The 21,072-nt window shown below is 44.9% G+C and overlaps 1 protein-coding gene across 16 annotated transcripts in view; it reads left to right on the forward strand.

Moving 5' to 3' along the window:
• The window catches only part of hspg2 (heparan sulfate proteoglycan 2), a 515,715-nt gene that overhangs the window by 379,188 nt on the left and 115,455 nt on the right, over positions 1–21,072 (forward strand). For 11 of the 16 annotated variants that reach the window (XM_078239173.1, XM_078239177.1, XM_078239169.1 and 8 more), the window contains 5 exons: positions 360–505; positions 3,611–3,691; positions 14,838–14,973; positions 16,676–16,827; positions 17,990–18,119. In XM_078239173.1, the coding sequence (XP_078095299.1) occupies positions 360–505; positions 3,611–3,691; positions 14,838–14,973; positions 16,676–16,827; positions 17,990–18,119 (645 nt within the window). The remainder of the gene's footprint in view (positions 1–359; positions 506–3,610; positions 3,692–14,837; positions 14,974–16,675; positions 16,828–17,989; positions 18,120–21,072) is intronic. The other 5 variants (XM_078239184.1, XM_078239180.1, XM_078239182.1 and 2 more) reach the window with 1 other exon arrangement.

Raw genomic sequence — 21,072 nt, forward strand, 5'->3', positions numbered from 1 at the left:
CCCGTCTATGATACTGACTCCTACAGGACTAAACAAGTCCCTACGAGTTACAGAAGCTTAGAGGGAAATGCCAAAAGCTTAAAGAGGGCAATTTTATATCATTGTATAAATGGGCATGCAGGTTGAACTGAAAAGAGAGCCATCAAACCTATCATGTGTAATTGTACATTTTAGAATTTACCTATCTTTTAAAAAAAAGGGAAATAAAAATTACTAGAAATGAAATGCACCAGGTTGGACTAATCTAATAATTTGAGTCACTCAATGATAGTTGAACGGAAGAATTGTCAACCTCTATTGTCTTTTAATTCCATGAATGGTGATTCTTACACAACATTGTCTCCGACTTGTTTCCGTAGGTAGCGGTAACCTACCTCAGGTACAGGTCAGTCCACAACGGATAGAGGTACCAGCAGGTGACACGGTTAGGCTGTACTGTCGAGCGGGAGGATATCCTTCACCAATGCTCTTGTGGAAGAAGCATCGAGGAGAACTACCACCACAGGTACCACTGACCTTTATTCACTTAGGAGGTGCACTCAGATTTCCACAGAATGCTATTGAGTCAGTCATATAGCCAGGTTTCTTTGAATTGACGTGAATTGAGGGCAGTTTCAAAGACCTCTGAAGATAGTGCCATTAATTTTCACGCCTGTGATCTACGTAGGTTCTTCCTCTGTACTTAAAGAAGGTATCCTTATTGTCTTCCACTCGATTTCATCAACTCCACCAGTATGTGGTCAATAGTGGTGCTATAGTAACTCTTTACAAAGTAACTCTTTCATTCAGTGACATATAGATCAATGGCAAATGATGCTGGAGAATAGATAAAAGACCAATTCACCCACCACATATTGTGAAACTGAGCAAGAGTGACGGTGGGAGTAGAATGCGTAAATGCTGTATTAATATAATTACAAAGGTAGGAAAATACAAACTTTTGACCATTGGTTCTTAGTTAGAAGTTTGTGTTTTTTGACTTCTCGTTTTGGAATATCTTCCAAATTGTGGGTGAAATGTGTTTTTGATAGACTTGAGACACATTTTAACCAATCATCTCCATAGAATCGTCCATCATGATAGCCCACAATTCCTGTAGCCTCGGAGAGTTCGAATGATAAGTCATATCGGCAGCAGCAACAATCCCAAATCTTAAAACTAGCCCTTCTGTCACAAGATATGAAGATTCCCTGTCCTACCTGTTTGCAAAATTGGCTGGAGAATTTTCCAATAATGCAGAAACCCTAGTTTTCAGGAACAGATGTGTCTGATAAAAATGGTGAGGGGCAGAGAAAACATCTTGAGAATAAAATATGGTCTTGAGAATAATAAAATATTGTCAGTATCTGATGTTATCAGTACTCAAATACGCATTCTACCCCGATTGTTCAGTCTGAACCTTACTGTGGGTCTCATCAATGCTGATTCTGTGCATATTCAGTGGAGCAAAATTCTACACAAAAGTAGAAAGTGAATGTGTTTGAGATGCAATTGAATGACTGACGAGGGCAGCAGTCATATTGGAACACCATCACCTGCAAGTTTCCCTCCAAGCCACTCACTATCCTGACTTGGAAATACATCACTGCCGTTGGGTCAAACTCTTGGAACACTCTCCCTAACAGCCTTGCGGGTGTACCTACACCACACGGCCTGCAGTGGTTCAAGAAAGCAGCTCACCCACCTTCTCAAAGGCAGTTAGGGATGGACAATAAATGCTGACCTTGCCAAAGACACCAATATCCTGTGAATTAACAAAAAGAAAGACCTTTCAGAAAGGTTTGGGTCTTGACCAGTTAACTGGAGAACGAGGTGTAAACTCTGACCCAAGGATCCACAGCTTCAGTATAATGGATACCATCGGGTTAGTTATGTGCAAGCCACACTCTGTGCATTTTAAAAATATATTCTCAAAATATAGACAGGCTACTTGCCGATTGCTGTGATTATGGGATCTCTAACCACAGTAGAAATTTGACTCTGGCTTGCGTACTCTGGTTTATGTAAAAACTTAACAAATCCTCTGAAAATGTATTGCTGTATTGTTAATCTTTTTATATATCTGGGCCTGAACCAAGGAAGAGGCAGAATACCAAAACAACTTACTCTCTCTTGTTGGGTAAATATTTAATATAAATATTTCACTCATTGCTGCCTTTGGGAAGGTAGGTTATTGTTCATCGAAACCTACCCAAGAACAGTCCTGTGGAGACAGACAAAAGCATGTGGAGAGAGTCAGAGATCAGCCACTCTACCAAGGGAGCAGACCTCAGGAAATCACAGTGCAGAGAATCCCAACAATGCAGAAGGAGGCCATTCAGCCCATCGAGCCTGCACCGACAATGTTCTCCCTCAGGTCCTATCCCTGTAACCCTATGTATTTACCCGGCTATTCCCCTTATATTAAGGGGCAATTTAGCATGGCCAATCCACCTAACCTGCAAATCTTCGGAAAGTGGGAAGAAAACCGTAGCACCTGAAGGGAACCCACACACACACCGTGCAGACAGTCACCCAAGGCAGGAACCCTGGTCCCTGGTGTTATGAGGCAGCAGTGTTAACCAATGTGCCACCCCCTGATTTCCTCTTGGATAAAGGCAATGGATGGGAAAACAAAAGACCATTTACCTCCACTTTTCTCCTAGCCTTTGCGAGGAGCACTGGCTTATAGAAGGGGCCCTACACTCTCTTCTTGCTTCTCAATGTGGTTTGAAAGCTACAGGAACCACACAAGGCCGACTTTCAGGTTAGAAGAGTGCTTGCTGCTAGCTCATCATTCTCTCTCTCCCATTTTTTCTTCTTCTTCTCCCAGCCCGTCCTGAACAGTTCCACGGACACTGTTAGCTCCTTGGAATTTTCCAAGATGGCCCCTCATCATGTGTCAGTGGGCTATCTGGCTGAGGGTGGCATCTCTGATGTGCAGAAAATGCCAATCCAATTCCGTTACCGTCAAATGATCACAGGTACTCTGTTACCAAACCCTCCCATTGAAAAATCAGCCAAAGGAGCCTTGTCTAACTTTACCCTCCCATCCCAGTCTAAACCTGGGCATTGCTGGAAGCCAATTCAACCCTCCCCAGCCTGCCCACTGTCTCAGTGCAACGCAAGCTGGGGGTTTGATCTGGGATCTTCCTTTACCATAGTCAACTAACTTGCTACATTGACCCATTCCAAGCAGGGTAGATTTATAATAAATTGCTCTGAGTTCACGATGAGCACATCTCTGACCATAATACTTGAGTCAGTGCTAAAAGTGATTCTAATTACAATCCTGCCTGCCAGCTATTCGCCTTGTGAACTATTGAATAAAGTCAAGTTTTAGTGAGATGATTAGGTGCTCCAAACTGAGGCTCCAACCATGGCTCAGCGAAGTGGATTTGATGGAAAATAGGGGAAGAACGTGGCTTTGACAAATCTGATGGAGACAGAGTAGGAGATGTTGGTGAGGGAATTAACAAACTTAAGCTCTAGATGAAATCAACTCTCCAGTTGACAGGTCTCTGAGCAACATTGCTATACAAGTCGTTCTCCCTTGACATACTGCTTGTGTCTGATCTTTCTTTGCTGTTTGCACTCTCTCTCTTTCCCACCCTCTCTGCTCTCTGTCCAGGCTATGTCCATACTTGGTTTCTTTCCAATGGGAAATGGCAACAATGGTGAGGTCTTCCAGAGGCGTGTCCAAGAGCTGCAGGTAGCTGCACTTGTCTGGGCACTGGAGCTTGCTGAGCGGGCACTGACCCACTGCTTTCGGACCATTCCATCACACAGCACAGCAACAGATGTGCAGGGTACTGGCAGATGCGGAAGGCAACAGCAGATGTGCAGAGTAGCAGGAGGCAAGCAGAGCATGAGCAGGTGTGCATGGTAGTCGCAGATGTGCAGGGCTGCAGCAGCTTTGCAGGATACACGAAGGTGTGCAGGGTTGCAGCAGAGGTGCAGGGCTACAGGTGGGTGCAGGGCTATAGCAGGTTTGCCAGATACGAGCAGGTGTGCATGGTAGTAGCAGATGTGCACAGCTGCAGCAAGTTTGCAGAATATGAGCAGGGGTGCAGGGCTGCAGCAGGGGTGCAGGGTGTGTCCAGTACAGCAGAATGTCTGTACTCGGAAACTCAGGCCTGTCTATAGTGCAGTCTGCTCTCCAATATTCAGCACCTGATGGCACAGGCTTGGCTGTTTCACTGCACGAGTGCTCCAAAATTCTCCCAATCTCTGAATGTGCTGACACTTGCCCCTTCCAGAACACGTCTTGCTTCTTTTCCTTCAATTGTACCTTTGCCAAATTAAAAACTATTCCCATCCTGAACTGATCAGGCCACACTCCAGTCACACACTGACTTGTCCCTCTCTGGTCGGTTTCCAACTTGTATAAAATCATTTTGGAGGAGCCAGAATATAAACTCTGTCCAAATCCACAAAGTCAGTAAAAACGTGCATTTAGAAAGCATTTTTAACATTGTGAAGCATTCCTCAGGAGTGGTTATCAGTCAGAATTGTGACTTGGAGGCTCAGCTTGGGACAGGTGACTAAAAGCTTGATTAAAGAGGGAGGTGTTGAGGTTAATCTTAGAGATGATGATAACTGAGAGTTTAGGGAGGGAATTGCAGAGCTTGGCAGCTGAAGGCACAGCCCCCCCAGTGGCTAAGTAATTACAATCAGGGATGCTGAAGAGGTTAGAATTGAAGGAAAACAGACGCCTCATGCGGGTTATAAGATTGGAAGAGATTACAGAGATAGGGTGGCAATCTGAAAGCAAGAATGAGAACTTGAAAAATCGAAATGTGGCCAGACTGAGAACCTATCACATCACATCATCAGCGATGAGATAGCACCAGATTGCATTAAAACTATGTGCACCTGCACAGGTTCCTCTGTGAACTGTGCAAACCAAGCGGCCTTGGAGCTGGAGCAGCTTCACCTGAAGTGAACCTGGGCTTACAAATCTGAGGATGGGCTCGCGAGTTGCCCACCTGAAGTACCAAGTGGAATGGTCTGAAAGCAATTTGCTTGCAATGCAATAATCTCAATAATTGTGTGTGCGCAACGTAAGAATGAGTCTCGGAGCTATGATGAGGATTTGCAATGATAGTATCACCTGTCTGTTTATTGGGCATTCACTAGACAGAGGTGTCCTTGAAATCATTAAGATTTCCACAATGAGCCAAACCCTTATATAGAAAGGAAAATTGCCACAAGCACCTCACTGAAGTGGTGCGTTTGCCACTTGAGCGATTAGATGCTAAATAATGTACATGTGTGTTAAATTACTTCCAATAATCTTTTGGGGTTTTGCTCTTGTAGCATCGCTGTGGATTTGTTAAACTTTGGGAACATCTGATGATTCCTCATCTTTTCAGAGTATTTGGAAATCTAGCCCCTCAAGAGTAATATGTCATTCCTTCTTGATTGGTTAAGTGGCGACCAATCGCTCTACACCAATAGAAGGCCATTACAGTTCCCTCGATGGTCCCTGATTAACTCCCTGGCCTGATCCCCCTCTCACCCCTCCAGCAGTCACAGTTCTAGGCTGCCCTTACATTTGGCCTCAGCACTTTTTCAAGAAGGGGATAGATATAGCTCTTGGGCTGAAGGGGATCAAAGGATGTGGGGGGAAGGTGGAATCAGGCTATTGGGTTGGATGATCAGCCATGATCATGATGAATGGTGGAACAGGCTCGAAGGGCCAAATGGCTTCCTCCTGCTCCTCTTTTCTCAAAACAATGTTACTTTATGTCTAACTGGTATATCAGTTATTCCTGACTGCTTCTGAAGTGAATGTATTTCACAATTGATGGCTGACCTCACTCAGAGCAAACCACGAACATAAGCCCTTTAGTCCCTCAGGAGGCCCACCAGAAGGAAATAGTTCCTCCAAAATATTTCAAACACTTGGATTAAATCTAACCTCAAACTTCTATGATGGTGGAAATATGAGAAGAATTTATGCCACCCTCATGACTTTGACTCTTTTTGGCCCCAATGTCATTTTCCTGACTCTGTGCTGCACCTCCTCCATACCCTCCCTGAGGTGCGGTCGCTCAGAACTGAATGCCGTGCTCCAGATGCAGTCTGACCAACCCAGTCAACCGCCGAGGTTTCACTGCTTCCTGTTTGTGCTCCAGCCCACTCGAGGTACAAGCCAACATTCCATTCGTCTCTCTGATGACTTTTTTTCACTTGAATTGTAGGATTCAATCATTTCTGTATTTAAACTCATAGAATCATAGAAACCCTACAGTGCAGAAGGAGGCCATTCGGCCCATCGAGTCTGCACCGACCACAATCCCACCCAGGCCCTACCCCAACATATTTACCCGCTAATCCCTCTAACCTACACATCTCAGGACTCTAAGGGGCAATTTTTTTTTTTTAACCTGGCCAATCAACCTAACACGCACATCCCAAATCTCTCCGTTCCTGTACAGTTCCTGGTCTCTTAGGGGAAGAGTTTCCCTTTAGCTTTGACAAGCAGCTGCTACCAAACACTTTCACTCAGGAGACACAAGGAATTGACTCTTCACCTTGAAACGTTTTCATTAGAATCACCACGATGCAGAAAGGAGGCTATTTGGCCCATCGAGTCCACACCGACCCTCCGAAAGAGCATCCCAGCCAGACCCTCCCCTCCACCCTAGACTCCGTTGAGTCTGATGTCGGGGGCATTCTACAATGAGTGTTCAAAGTGCACGTACTGTAGTGGGAGTAAGCAGAGTGGTAAAGAATTTGACAGAAGTGCAGCAGTTAAAAAGGAATCTTTCCACATAACATAAAGCTAGCCCAATTTTACACTTCTGCCCATCATTCCTCGGATAGCATAATCAGAAACAGGATAACGTCGTTCATTTGTCTGCATTGTGGGGTCTTGCTGTGCACAAATTAACGACCGTGCTCGAGTGCAGAGCAGCAGTGTCACAATGCAAATAATTCCTTCAATGTAATGTACTCCGAGACATTCGGAGGGAATGTCTTCTTTCAACCCTTCTATCTTTCCAGTTATGAGATTAGGTGCAGTGGCACTTTGACTACAAGAACATAAGAAATGGGAACAGGAGTAGGCCATTCAGCCCCTCAAGACTGCTCCGCCATTCCATGGGATCATGGCTGATCCGACCAACATTCCTCATGTCCACTTTCCTGCCCTTTCCCGTAATCCTTGATTGCCTGACTGATCACAAATCTATCCATCTCATCCTTAAATATACACAAAGACTCTGCCCCACCCCCCAGCTCTCTGCGGCAAGGAGTTCCAAAGACTTAATGCCACAAAAGAAATTCTGTGAATTTCTTCTGTGGCAAGGAGTCTTTGAACTTCTGAGAAGAAATTCCTCTTCATCTCAGTCTTAAATTGGTGTCCCTTTATTCTGAGACTGTGCCCTCTGGTCCTAGACTCTCCCATGAAGGGAAACATCCTCTCAGCATTTACCCTGTCAAACCCTTTAGGAATCCAGTAGGTTTCAATGAGATCATCTCTCATTCTTCTAAATTCCAATAAGTCCCAACCTGTTTAACCTTTCCTCATTAAGACAATCCCTCCATACCGGGATCATCCGAGTGAACCTTCTCTGAACTGCCTCCAATGGAATAATGGGCCTGATTTTTCCATTTTCATTCTAAGTGCTGAATCTGGGCGCAATTCAGATCCGACTTGGGAATCTGCTTTCAGGTGCCCCCATACGCACCTAGCCTGAAAAAAAAAATCGCGGGTCTGAATCGCGCTGTGGGCGGGGCTTAGCGTGCCTGAAATGATCGGAGTTCTGAACTGCGCATGCGCAGTTAGAAAAAAATTTGAAAAAGCGTGCCCATGTCAGATCGCTCCCGGGCCGGAGAAAGCGGCTCAGGAGCGAAAAGTGAGAGCGATGGCCCCCACAGACATCACTGTCCCCCTTATCCACCCACCCCACTACCCAGACTGATCATGACCCCCTGCCCCCTCCCCCCCCCCCCCCCCCCCCAACTGATCGCCTGCAGAGTGGCAGCGGACCCCCCCCTCCCCGCAACCACCCACCAGAGATCCATCTGGCCTCCCCCCCCCACCCCACTAGAGATACACCTTACCCGCCTCTCTCCTCCCTGCCCCCCCCCCCCCCCCCCCGCCAAACTAGGGAATGATCAGGCCTCACTCCCCCACCCCCCCCCCCCCCCACCCCCAGAGATGCATCTAACCCGCCTCCTCCCTCCCCAGCCCCAACCAAAGAACGATCTGGAACCAGAGAACGATCTGTTCCTCCCCCCTCTCCCCCACCAGAGAACGATCTGACCCCCCTCCCAACCAGACAATGATCGGACCTCCCCCCCCCCCTGCCACACACACCATAGAATGATCAGGCCTGCCTCCCCCTCCACCACCGATCTGAGTCAGAGAGCCGTTGGAAGCTCTGAACTCACCTCTTCAGCAGCTGGAGCGCCCAATTCAGATTTTATTCAGCAGGTCCATTTCGGCGCAATTCCGGATCGGCGAATGCGGTGGTAAAGGGGGAAATGCTGATAAAGTTGGGCGGGCAGTTCATTAATTCAATTGAAATGCATGCAAATGCATTTAAATCGCCGTTGCACCCGTTTCGGGCGCGAATCGGATCGCAGCCATTCCCGGGCCTCGGTAAAGTGGCCATCTGTGCGGGCACGGATCGCGTTAATGGCCTCACACCCGACTTTACCTCGTTTTTGCACCAGTAAATGGGCGCAACGCAATGGTAAAATCGGGTCCAATATCTTTCCTTAAATAAGGGGATCAAAACTGCTCTCAGTGCTTCAGATGTGGTCTCACCAGTACCCTGTACAGTTGCAGCAAGACTTCCCTATTCTTCTACTCCAAGCCCCTTGAAATAAGGGCCAACATTCCATTAGCCTTTCTGATTACCTGCTGTACCTCTGTGCTAGTTTTCTGTGTTTCGTGCACAAGTCCCCCCAAATCTGCTTTCTGCAGTTTTTCTCCATTTAAATAATACTCTCTTCTTTTGTCCTCCCTTCCAAAATGGACAACTTCACATTTTTCCACATTATACTCCATTGGCTAACCTTTTGCCCAATATCAATATCTCTTTGTAAGCTATTTGTAACCCCCTCACAATTTATCTTTCCACTGATTTTTGCACCATAGAACATAGAACAGTACAGCACAGAACAGGCCCTTCGGCCCACGATGTTGTGCCGAGCTTTATCTGAAACCAAGATCAAGCTATCCCACTCCCTATCATCCTGGTGTGCTCCATGTGCCTATCCAATAACCACTTAAATGTTCCTAAAGTGTCTGACTCTATCACTGCAGGCAGTCCATTCCACACCCCAACCACTCTCTGCGTAAAGAACCTACCTCTGATATCCTTCCTATATCTCCCACCACGAACCCTATAGTTATGCCCCCTTGTAATAGCTCCATCCACCCGAGGAAATAGTCTTTGAACGTTCACTCTATCTATCCCCTTCATCATTTTATAAACCTCTATTAAGTCTCCCCTCAGCCTCCTCCGCTCCAGAGAGAACAGCCCGAGCTCCCTCAACCTTTCCTCATAAGACCTACCCTCCAAACCAGGCAGCATCCTGGTAAATCTCCTCTGCACTCTTTCCAGTGCTTCCACATCCTTCTTATAGTGGGGTGACCAGAACTGCACACAATATTCCAAATGTGGTCTCACCAAGGTCCTGTACAGTTGCAGCATAACCCCACGGCTCTTAAACTCCAACCCCCTGTTAATAAAAGCTAACACACTGTAGGCCTTCTTCACAGCTCTATCCACTTGTGTGGCAACCTTTAGAGATCTGTGGATATAGACCCCAAGATCTCTCTGTTCCTCCACAGTCTTCAGAACCCTACCTTTGACCCTGTAATCCACATTTAAATTAGTCCTACCAAAATGAATCACCTCACATTTATCAGGGTTAAACTCCATTTGCCATTTTTCAGCCCAGCTTTGCATCCTATCTATGTCTCTTTGCAGCCTACAACAGCCCTCCACCTCATCCACTACTCCACCAATCTTGGTGTCATCAGCAAATTTACTGATCCACCCTTCAGCCCCCTCCTCTAAGTCATTAATAAAAATCACAAAGAGCAGAGGACCAAGCACTGATCCCTGTGGCACTCCGCTAGCAACTTGCCTCCAATCTGAAAATTTTCCATCCACCACCACCCTCTGTCTTCGATCAGACAGCCAGTTACCTATCCAATCGGCCAACTTTCCCTCTATCCCACACCTCCTCACTTTCATCATAAGCCGACCATGGGGGACCTTATCAAACGCCTTACTAAAATCCATGTATATGACATCAACTGCCCTACCTTCATCAACACACTTAGTTACCTCCTCAAAAAATTCAATCAAATTTGTGAGGCACGACTTGCCCTTCACGAATCCATGCTGACTATCCCGGATTAATCCGCATCTTTCTAAATGGTCGTAAATCCCATCCCTAAGGACCTTTTCCATCAATTTACCAACCACCGAAGTAAGACTAACCGGTCTATAATTACCAGGGTCATTTCTATTCCCTTTCTTAAACAGAGGAACAACATTCGCCATTCTCCAGTCCTCTGGCACCATCCCCGTGGACAGTGAGGACCCAAAGATCAAAGCCAAAGGCTCTGCAATCTCATCCCTTGCCTCCCAAAGAATCCTAGGATATATTTTATCAGGCCCAGGGGACTTATCGACCTTCAGTTTATTCAAAACTGCCAGGACATCCTCCCTCCAAACATCTATTTCCTCCAGCCTATTAGCCTGTAACACCTTCTCTTCCTCAAAAACATGACCCCTCTCCTTGGTGAACACTGAAGAAAAGTATTCATCCATCACCTCGCCTATCTCTACTGACTCCATACACAAGTTCCCACTACTGTCCTTGACCGGCCCCAACCTCACCCTGGTCATTCTTTTATCTGCAAATTTGCAAATTGCATTCTTTCATCTGCAAATTTGTCTGTAATACATTCACTTCTTTCCCTCCAAGTCATTAATGTATATTGTAAACAGTTCCAGTCCCACACTGATCCCTGTGGAACCCCACTGGTTACAGGCCACCAACCTGAAAAATAACCCCTTATCCCCCATCTCTATCTATGCCAATGTACTATCTCCAACGCCATGGCCTTTTATCTCATGACTTACTCTTTTGTGAGGTACCTTGTCAAATCATTTCAGGGAGTCTAAATACAACACAGCTACTGCTTCCCTTCTATCCACTCAGGTTGAGACTTCCTCAAAAAAATTAATGAGACGTGATTTCCCTTTCATGAAGCCGTGCTGATTCTGCTTGATTAGATTGTGATTTTCCAAATGTGCCGCTATTCCGTCCTTGATAATTGATTCCATCATTTTTCTAACAGTAATGGTAGGCTAATCGGCCTATGCTTTTTGCCTCTTCTTTTGAATAGAGGTGTCACATTGGCAGTTTTCCAATCCTCTAGTACTTCTCCAGGATCCAAGGAATTTTGGAAAATTATAACCAATGCTGTCCAGTATCTCTGTCCCAATTCTTTGAGGATTCCAGGGATGCAAGCCATTGGGGCCAGAGACTTATCTGCACCATTAATTTGTCTAATACTATTTCTCTAGTAAGTAGTCGCACAACACCAGGTTAAAGTCCAACAAGTTTATTCGGTAGCACGAGCTTTCGCTGATGAAGGAGCGGCGCTCCGAAAGCTCGTGCTACCAAATAAACCTGTTGGACTTTGACCTGGTGTTGTGAGACTACTTACTGTGCCCATCCCAGTCCAACGCCGGCATCTCCACGTCATGACTATTTCTCTAGTGATGGTGATTAATTCCTCCCTCGTATTCTTTAGTATTAACAGGATGTTTGAGGTATCTTCCACCGTAAAGACTGATGCAAAATATCTGTTTAACTCCTCTGCCATTTCCTTGTTCCTCATGACTATCTCCCCAGATTCATTTTCACTGTCTCACCCTCCACATGTCATCTACCCTTAGCCAAACCCTCCAAAAGTCCCACTGTCTCCTCACCCAGCTTTCCCTACACTAGCCACCCATCAGCAAAACTATTTCATTCAAAATTCCCATCACAGGACCATAGGAGCAGGAGTAAACCATTCAACCTACTGTGTCCAAGCCCAGTCAGTCCTCATGCCCATGTCTAGTCATGCAGTTCCAGGCAGGAGTGGCCGGGTAATAATTCTGGCTGCTGCCCATGACCACCACCAAGGCAATTATCATTGCTGTTTTGACAGACTGATGTGGAGATGCCGGCGTTGGACTGGGGTAAGCACAGGAAGAAGTCTCACAACACCAGGTTAAAGTCCAACTGCTACCAAATAAACCTGTTGGACTTTCACCTGGTGTTGTGAGACTTCTTACATTGACAGACTGAGGCAGAGCAGTCAAGACATTGAGCCTGAGATTTTCCCTGTCTGCATGACTCAGCTGTAAAACACGTCCACATAACCAGATGTCCTGAAAAGTGCCACATAAATTATTTCTCACATTTAGAAGTCTTTTCCTCCTTGATGGTTGGCAATGGTCTGACTGTATCTACATTGCAAGGCTGAGGGTAACAGCTCCAGAGCAAAATTAAATTAAACATAAAAATTAGGGGAAGAGGCTGGAGCATATTAAGCTTGAGACTGTCTGTGTCCAATCCCTGGGTTTATCTGATGCTCGGCAACTTTCAACTTTGACTTAGTAAACTTGATGTTTCAGCCCTTGGCACGTGCGTCCCCTGGTGGCCAGTAAAATACTGCAGTTTGAACATATCCCTGCACTCATGTGAAATAACCCATTAACATTTGACTGCCTTTTACAGCTTTAGAAATGTGTTTTATTTTATCAAAGCACTTATAAACTGGCGCTTCAAAGGACTGCATGTTACCAAATGAGTTTGTTCCAGAGCAGCCATTTGATGCATGTCCATCACTGTTCTCAATAAGTGCAAGTTTGATGGAATAGGAGAGGGTTCTGACTGTTACATGGGATCTTCGTACAGTACGTTCCAGTCACTGAGCAAGAACACTGTTCCAGTAGTTGTGCTTGAAGTCTCAATGAAAGTTGGAGACAGTTGCTGTCCCAACAATAACTTATATTGATGTAAACTTTACCGAAAAAGTTCTAAGTTGCTTCACATGAGCTTTATTGGACAAAACTGAAACCAAGTCACCCCGAAAGAGACATTAGCATCATAGAATCCTACAGTGCAGAATGAGGCCATTCGGCCCATCAAGTCTGCACCGACCACAATCCCACCCAGGCTCTATCCCCACAGCCCCATGCATTTACCCTAGTTAGTCCCCCTGACACTAAGGGGCAATTTAGCATGGCCAATCCACCTAACCAGCACGTCTTTCAGACTGTGGGAGGAAATCGGAGCACCCGGAGGAAACCCACGCAGACACGGGGAGAACGTGCAAACTCCACACAGACAGTGACCCAAGCCGGGAATCGAACCTGGGCCCCTGGCGCTGTGAGGCAGCAGTGCTAACCACTGTGCCACCGTGCTGCCCCACAGTGAGGTGGCACAGTGGGAAAGGTGATAAATTGAAGTGCGCTGTGTGCGTGCTTTGATGGTAAACATTTCTGTTTTTGCCATTACTGAGGGAACAACTCGTAAATGAACATGATTGGTTCTCAGATTTGATGGCCTACTGACTCCGATAAAATCTGATTAGGTACTTTGGAAAGCATCGCAGCAAAATGTGCCTGGGGCCATTATGGTTGCTGTAAGTGCAAACCATTGCTCTGCCGAAAGGCTCAAAACCACAGCAATCCATGCTCAGAGTTGGGAGGCGTTTACATTTGATGGTGCCGTGATGTCCCTGTGCCAGGGAGCTGCCCTAACCATGAGTTTCGAGTTTATGTCTGCGAATCGTTGTCTGCTGAGCTACTCACCCTCACTGGGCCTTTCAAGGTTCGGGAAGGAGATTCTGAGCAGAAACGAGATACTTCCCCACAGGTCTTCGAGGTTCCTGGAGGGAAATATACCGCCATTTTTCATTGCGGAATAGTGCAGGCAGAGGCAGGAAAACAGACTGTGCTATTCTCTCGACATTAAGTGGCATGTGAGCATAAGAAGGTACACAGCACCAGGTTAAAGTCCAACAGGTTTATTTGGCAGCACAAGCCACTAGCTTTCGGAGCGCTGCCCCTTCATCAGGTGAGTGGGATCTCTGCTCAGAACAGAACAGCTCTGTTCTGAACAGAACTCCCAGTCACCTGATGAAGGGGCAGCGCTCCGAAAGCTAGTGGCTTGTGCTACCAAATAAACCTGTTGGACTTTAACCTGGTGTTGTGAGACTTCTTACTGTGTTTACCCCAGTCCAATGCCGGCATCTCCACATCATAGCATAAGATCAAAGACAGCATTTGAAATTGCCCTGCATGAAACGCCAGTCATAGTTGGCAAGTTTTTGCAAATCCCTTGCATGAAACCGCATGAATCTGTTGCTTTTCTAATCAAGCAAAGGGGAAAAGAAATTGCCAGTGCTGCTGTGGAAGTCGAGACTTTAGACAAAGCAGGGTTAGAGGTCGGAGATAATTGATGCACAAACGTTACTTCAGTACCTAATGTTTAGCTCTCTTACTGAAAATGGTAGATTTCCATTATAAATCTCAAAATCCACACTTACAATGCAAACTGTGCATCAACATGTCATGTTGCAGTTACATCTCCTCCTCCAGTGGAGGCACTGTTTATAGATAATTTTGTACTGTAATTACACTTTCACCCCACTGGAGGCACTGTTCATTGGCAGTTGCCATTATAACTTTGTGGACATAGGCATTTATAAAAAGTTGACAATTCACAGAAATGGAAGATGCTTCATATGTTATTGGTAGGTACAAATCTACCAACATAATGCTCTGTGTGACGTACATTATTTTTTGTTTTTTTTCCAGGCCAAGGTTGAAAGGACAGATATCGGGACTCTCATTATCCCTTCAATCACTGTTGCCCAAGCTGGTATCTACCTGTGTGTGGGAACCAATGCTGCTGGCTCTTCAGAAGGTCGCATTGAAGTCTCGGTATTAGCCTGTAGGTCTTGGTTTTGCAGAAGGATTAAATTTATTTGTAGTTGTTTGGTGGTATGGAACTTGAGTATTGCTGAAAGAAACTTTTCACCTTGTACTCATCAGGCACTTCCCAAAAATAACTTCGACATGTCTCTTTTTTCAACAATACTCAAATTTATTTGTGCTGATGTTTAATGTTGTCGAACATTCAGTTTGCTCTTACTCTTGTGCCCAGCTATGAGCCTCAGTATGAATTACCCCTCCAGCCTCAAAGCCTTGACTTCAAAAGAAGCCATTTCAGATTTTTCCTACCTGAGGGAGGTTATTCTATTTCGACTCAGTCACAAGTAGCCTCGCAGGGACCTGCATCCTGGGCCTCCCAATCAGAGACGATCATGCAAAATCGATGGATCCAGTGAATCTGCCACGAGCCACAAACTGACAGACTGGCCAATTCTGTTCCCTGTCTGGGTGTATAGCTGAATCCCATTTCAACTGAAGGACAGCCAGAAATGTTTTAAATGCAGATATTGTGACGCAACCTGCATTCAGCCCATTGACTTTATCTCAGAATTTTCCACTAGTGGGCTTGAGTCAGGTGTACAGAGTTTATTCCAACAGATGCCTCCGGAGTCAGTCAAGAACAGAGTGACACATGTTCATGTTTCTTTCCTATCCCCATGCAGTGGATTTTGTACTTATTAAAGAGTAACTTTGCCGAAAGCACAATCACTGCGTAAGGTGAAATAAAGTTGCCTTTTGCAGTTGTGATAATTTTGATGGGGAGATGCCGGCGATGGACTGGGGTGGGCATAGTAAGAAGTCTCACAACACCAGGTTAAAGTCCAACAGTTTTATTTGGATTCACGAGCTTTCGGAACACTGCTCCTTCATCAAGTGAGTCTCACCTGATGAAGGAGCAGTGCTCCGAAAGCTCATGATTCCAAATAAACCTGTTGAACTTTAACAGGTGATGTGAGGCTTCTTACTGTGTTAATTTTGTAATATATGAAATGTTAATAAATGAAATAAATGTCCTTTCTTTTACCTGGTTTATCTTCAAAGCAGACATACTCCAAACTATCCCTATATTTTTAATTTCTGATTGGTCAATTTCTTATAGCAACTTCCCATTATAAATTCCGACATCACATTTATTAAAGGAAGCTGTCACGCTGTAATTAATCTTTCCCACTAGGGTTTTTTTTTCAGAACATTAACTGAAATCTGGGCTGTTGATTATTTGGAAATCTAAGATCCTGATTGATGCTCTTACAGTTTAGAAAAGTTTAATAGAATTCAACCAAAAACATTTGATTAAAATGAGCTATCATATGCTGTTCATCTACTTCACCACAAACCTAACCCCACAAATATTAAACAAACTTTGTACCATGATCAAAATGCTCATTTAGAAATTATCCACTGCTCTAAAAAGTATTTGTTTCTAAAATAAATATATCATTAAAATATGTTTACACTTGCACTGTCTTCTATAATTATGACCCATTTAATTTGCGGTATCTGCACTTAGGTGCCTGTATCATCTAGAAATTCCTTAGATCCGTCACACATTAAATTCCCTTTGAAGAATATTGGCTCTTGTGCAAGCAGTTTACCCGTGTGTTTTTCTCATCTTTTCTGCCTTTTGTTTTAGTTTTCAGAGAAAGTTTCCTTGTTCCGTGTTTTGATCTTTTTGTTTCTGGTGTCTACTCTCCCCACAGCAGAAGGATCTGCACCAGCAGCCAGAATTCAGCCCTCCCCAGCCTCAGTGACAGAGGGAGAAACACTGGAATTGTACTGCCATGTGACAGGGGAGCCTCGGCCCACGATCACATGGCGCAAGTCAAGTGGCCAACTAACCACGAACCACCAGGTATACAATTGTAATTTCTGGCTTGGGAGCGGGATAGAGCAAAGGCATCCCAAGCTTTTCCCATTGAACTTTTTGATTTGATTTGATTTATTATTGTCACATGTATTAGCATACAATGAAAAGTATTGTTTCTTGAGCGCTATACAAAGCATACCGTTCATAGAAAAGGAAAGGAGAGGGTGCAGAAGGTCGTGTTGAATAGAGCATTGTTAGAGAGCTTAAAAGAGTTAGAAGAAAGTTTTAAAAGCATAGAACGAGAGTAAAAGATAGAATTAAAGGGCATGCTGGGAACAGCTTGCAAGAAGTCGCCTCGCTCCAGCGCCATATTGGATTAGTCTTCACGGAAGGGTTCTCTGTGTCCTCACCATGTTAATCTCTCAATCAGTATCATTACCGCTGATGATCTTGCTTTTGTGGGAGCTTGCTGTGTGCAAATTGGCTGCACCATTTTTCGACAGTGGCACAGTGGTTAACACTGCTGCATCACAACGCCAGGGACCCAGGTTTGATTCCCAGCTTGGGTCACTGTCAGTGCGGAGTCTGCACTTTACATTACAACAGTAAGTAACAGTAAAGTCGCCATAGTCCCAGATGACCATAGGCACTGACTGGTGGTGATTTAACCTGAGCATCACCACACCTCAGGGGAGGAGCACTGTTGAGAAGGTGGGACCTTCATGAGTAACCTCAGCCAGTACAGAAATTGAACCCATGCTGTTGGCATCGCTCTGCATCACTAACCAGCCAACTGAGCCAAACCGGCCAGTGCAACCATGTGGTACACCCACAGTGCTTTTCTGTGCAGCAGTTTTAATACAAGTGAGTTGTTTGCTATCAATTCGGAGGGTAGTCAAGAGTCAACCGCATGGCTGTAGACCTGGAGTCACGTGCAAGCCAGACCGGTTTAATATCCTTCAAGGGTATTAATGAACCAGATGGTTTATACAACACAGTAATTTTGTGATCATTATTAGCAAGTCATGTACTTTATTCTGGAAGCTTTAAATAATTAATTGAATTCAAATTCCCTGGTGGGATTAGAACTCATGCCTCCGAAGCATTAGTTCTGGCCTCTGGATTGCCAGTCTAGTAACATATTACCATATGTAGTTGTTTCTCAGAAAGGGGTTCCATGGCTCTGATTTTGCTGTTGATTTTGTAGGTGCAGGGTCCCGTGTTACGCATCCAGCAAGCCACTGCTGCAGATGTTGGGAATTACATCTGCCATGTTGAAAACCAGCTTGGAATGCAAGAAGTTTCGGTCTCTGTGTCGGTCACCACCAGTGTTCACCGTACGTAACCCTCTCATTCTTATTGGGTAGCAATGGGATATTTCTGCCCATTTGTTTTCTTAAGGATGATACAATGGTTGTTTTGCTAAGCTCCTAAAAGAAGTGGCTGTGCGGATTGTAGGCGCATTGGTTGTAATTTTCCAACATTCCTGAGATTCAGAAAAGGTTCTATCAGATTGGAAAATAGTAAATGTAACTCCTCTTGTCCAAGAAAGGAGGAAGACAGAAACTACAGGCCAGTTAGCCTTAATGTCTGTCATAGAGAAATTGTTAGAATCTATTATTAAGGAGGTTATAGCAGAGCACTTAATAAATCTCAATGCAATCAGACAGAGTCAGTATGGTTTTGTGAAAGGAAAATCATATTTGACGAATTTATTGAAGTTCCTTCAGGCATTAGAAAGTAATGGGGATAAAGGGGAACCTGAAGATGTGGTCTACTTGCATTTCCAAAAGGCATTTAATAAGTTGCCATATCAAAGGGTACTACACAAAATAAGAGTATGGTGTATGGGGGTAACATATTACAAAGAACAAAGAACAGTACAGCACAGGAAACAGGCCCTTCGGCCCGCCAAGCCTGTGCCGCTCCTTGGTCCAACTAGACCAATTGTTTGTATCCCTCCATTCCCAGGCTGCTCATGTGACTATCCAGGTAAGTCTTAAACGATGTCAGCGTGCCTGCCTCCACCACCCTACTTGGCAGCGCATTCCAGGCCCCCACCACCCTCTGTGTAAAAAACGTCCCTCTGATGTCTGAGTTATACTTCGCCCCTCTCACCTTGAGCCCGTGACCCCTTGTGATCGTCACCTCCGACCTGGGAAAAAGCTTCCCACTGTTCACCCTATCTATACCCTTCATAATCTTGTACACCTCTATTAGATCTCTCCTCATTCTCCGTCTTTCAAGGGAGAACAACCCCAGTTTACCCAATCTCTCCTCATAGCTAAGACCCTCCATACCAGGCAACATCCTGGTAAACCTTCTCTGCACTCTCTCTAACGCCTCCACGTCCTTCTGGTAGTGCGGCGACCAGAACTGGATGCAGTACTCCAAATGTGGCCTAACCAGCATTCTATACAGCTGCATCATCAGACTCCAGCTTTTATACTCTATACCCCGTCCTATAAAGGCAAGCATACCATATGCCTTCTTCACCACCTTCTCCACCTGTGTTGCCACCTTCAAGGATTTGTGGACTTGCACACCTAGGTCCCTCTGTGTTTCTATACTCCTGATGACTCTGCCATTTATTGTATAACTCCTCCCTACATTATTTCTTCCAAAATGCATCACTTCGCATTTATCCGGATTAAACTCCATCTGCCACCTCTCCGCCCAATTTTCCAGCCTATCTATATCCTGCTGTATTGCCTGACAATGCTCTTCGCTATCCGCAAGTCCAGCCATCTTCGTGTCATCCGCAAACTTGCTGATTACACCAGTTACACCTTCTTCCAAATCATTTATATATATCACAAATAGCAGAGGTCCCAGTACAGAGCCCTGCGGAACACCACTGGTCACAGACCTCCAGCCGGAAAAAGACCCTTCGACCACTACCCTCTGTCTCCTATGGCCAAGCCAGTTCTCCTTGTTAGCCTAGGTAGAGGATTAGTTAGCTAACAGGAAGCAGAGAGTAGGGATAAACGGGTCTTTTTCAGGTGGAGCGCCACAGGGATCAGCGCTGGGTCCTCAACTATTTTCCATCTATATCAATGATTTGCTTGAAGGGACCAAATATTTGGTTGCTAAATTTGCTGTTGACACAATGATAGGCAGGATAGTCAGTTGTGAAGAGGGTATAAGCAGCCTGAAAAGGGATTTAGAAAGGTTAAGTGAGTGGGCAAAAGTTTGAAGTATGATGTGAGAAAATGTGAACTTGTCCACTTTGGCAGGAAGAATAGAAAAGCAGTAACGATTTAAATCGGGAGAGACGGCAGAACCGCACAGTGTTTTAATACAGGGATCACAAAACGTTAGTATGGAGGTATGGAAAGTAATTAGGAAGACCAATAGAATGTTGGCATTTATTACAGGAAGAATTGAGTATAAAAATAGGGAAGTGTTGTTACAATTCTGCAAAGCCTCGATGAGACCATATCTGTGTACACTTTTGGTCTCCTTACTTGAGGGAATGATATAATGGCAACAGAAGCAGCACAGAGCAGGTTCACTTGACTGATGCCTAGGATACTTATGAGGAAAGGTTGGACAAGTTGGGCCTGTTTAGAAGAATGAGTAGCGGTATTCTTGAAATGTATAAGATCCTGATGGGACTTGACAGAGTGGATGCTGAGAGGATGTTTCCACTTGTGGGAGAGACTAGAATGGGGGATACCATTGAAAAATAAGGAGTTTCCCATTTAAGACAGATATGAAGAGAATCTTTTTCTCGGCGGGTTGTTAATCTATGGAATTCTTTACCCCAGAGAGCAGTGGATGCAGGGTCATTGCATGGTCTTAGGGCTGAGTTTGATAGATTCTCAATGAGCAAGAATGTCAAAGGTTATAGCGGGTAAATGGGAAAGTAGAGTTGAAGCCACAATCAGATCAGCCATGAAATTGCAGAGCAAGCTTCATGGGCTAATGGTCTATGCCTGTTCTTAATTCTTGTGTTCTTGTTGTTGATGCTTCCACTGTTCTCGGGAGACCAAGATTTGAGTATGATTGAATGGGTGCATAATCATTTAGAACTGAACACGGTTGTTAGGGTGAGTTGCAGTTCTTCTGTATGTTATAAATTTTTAACCTTGTAATATTATTAGAATGCTTGAGGAAATTAAAGATCTAAACGAAGTTTGCATAAATACTTTTAAAAGTATCTCGAGCATTGGAGCTTATACCTGGGGAAGGATGTCAGGGTCATAGAGAGGATGCAGAAGAGATTCACTGAGATATTACCAGGGATTTAAAGGTTTTAGTTATGAGAGGACATTTGGGAAGCTAGAA

Source organism: Mustelus asterias, chromosome 22 (genome assembly GCF_964213995.1).
Source record: "Mustelus asterias chromosome 22, sMusAst1.hap1.1, whole genome shotgun sequence".
Taxonomy (NCBI): Eukaryota; Metazoa; Chordata; class Chondrichthyes; order Carcharhiniformes; family Triakidae; genus Mustelus; species Mustelus asterias.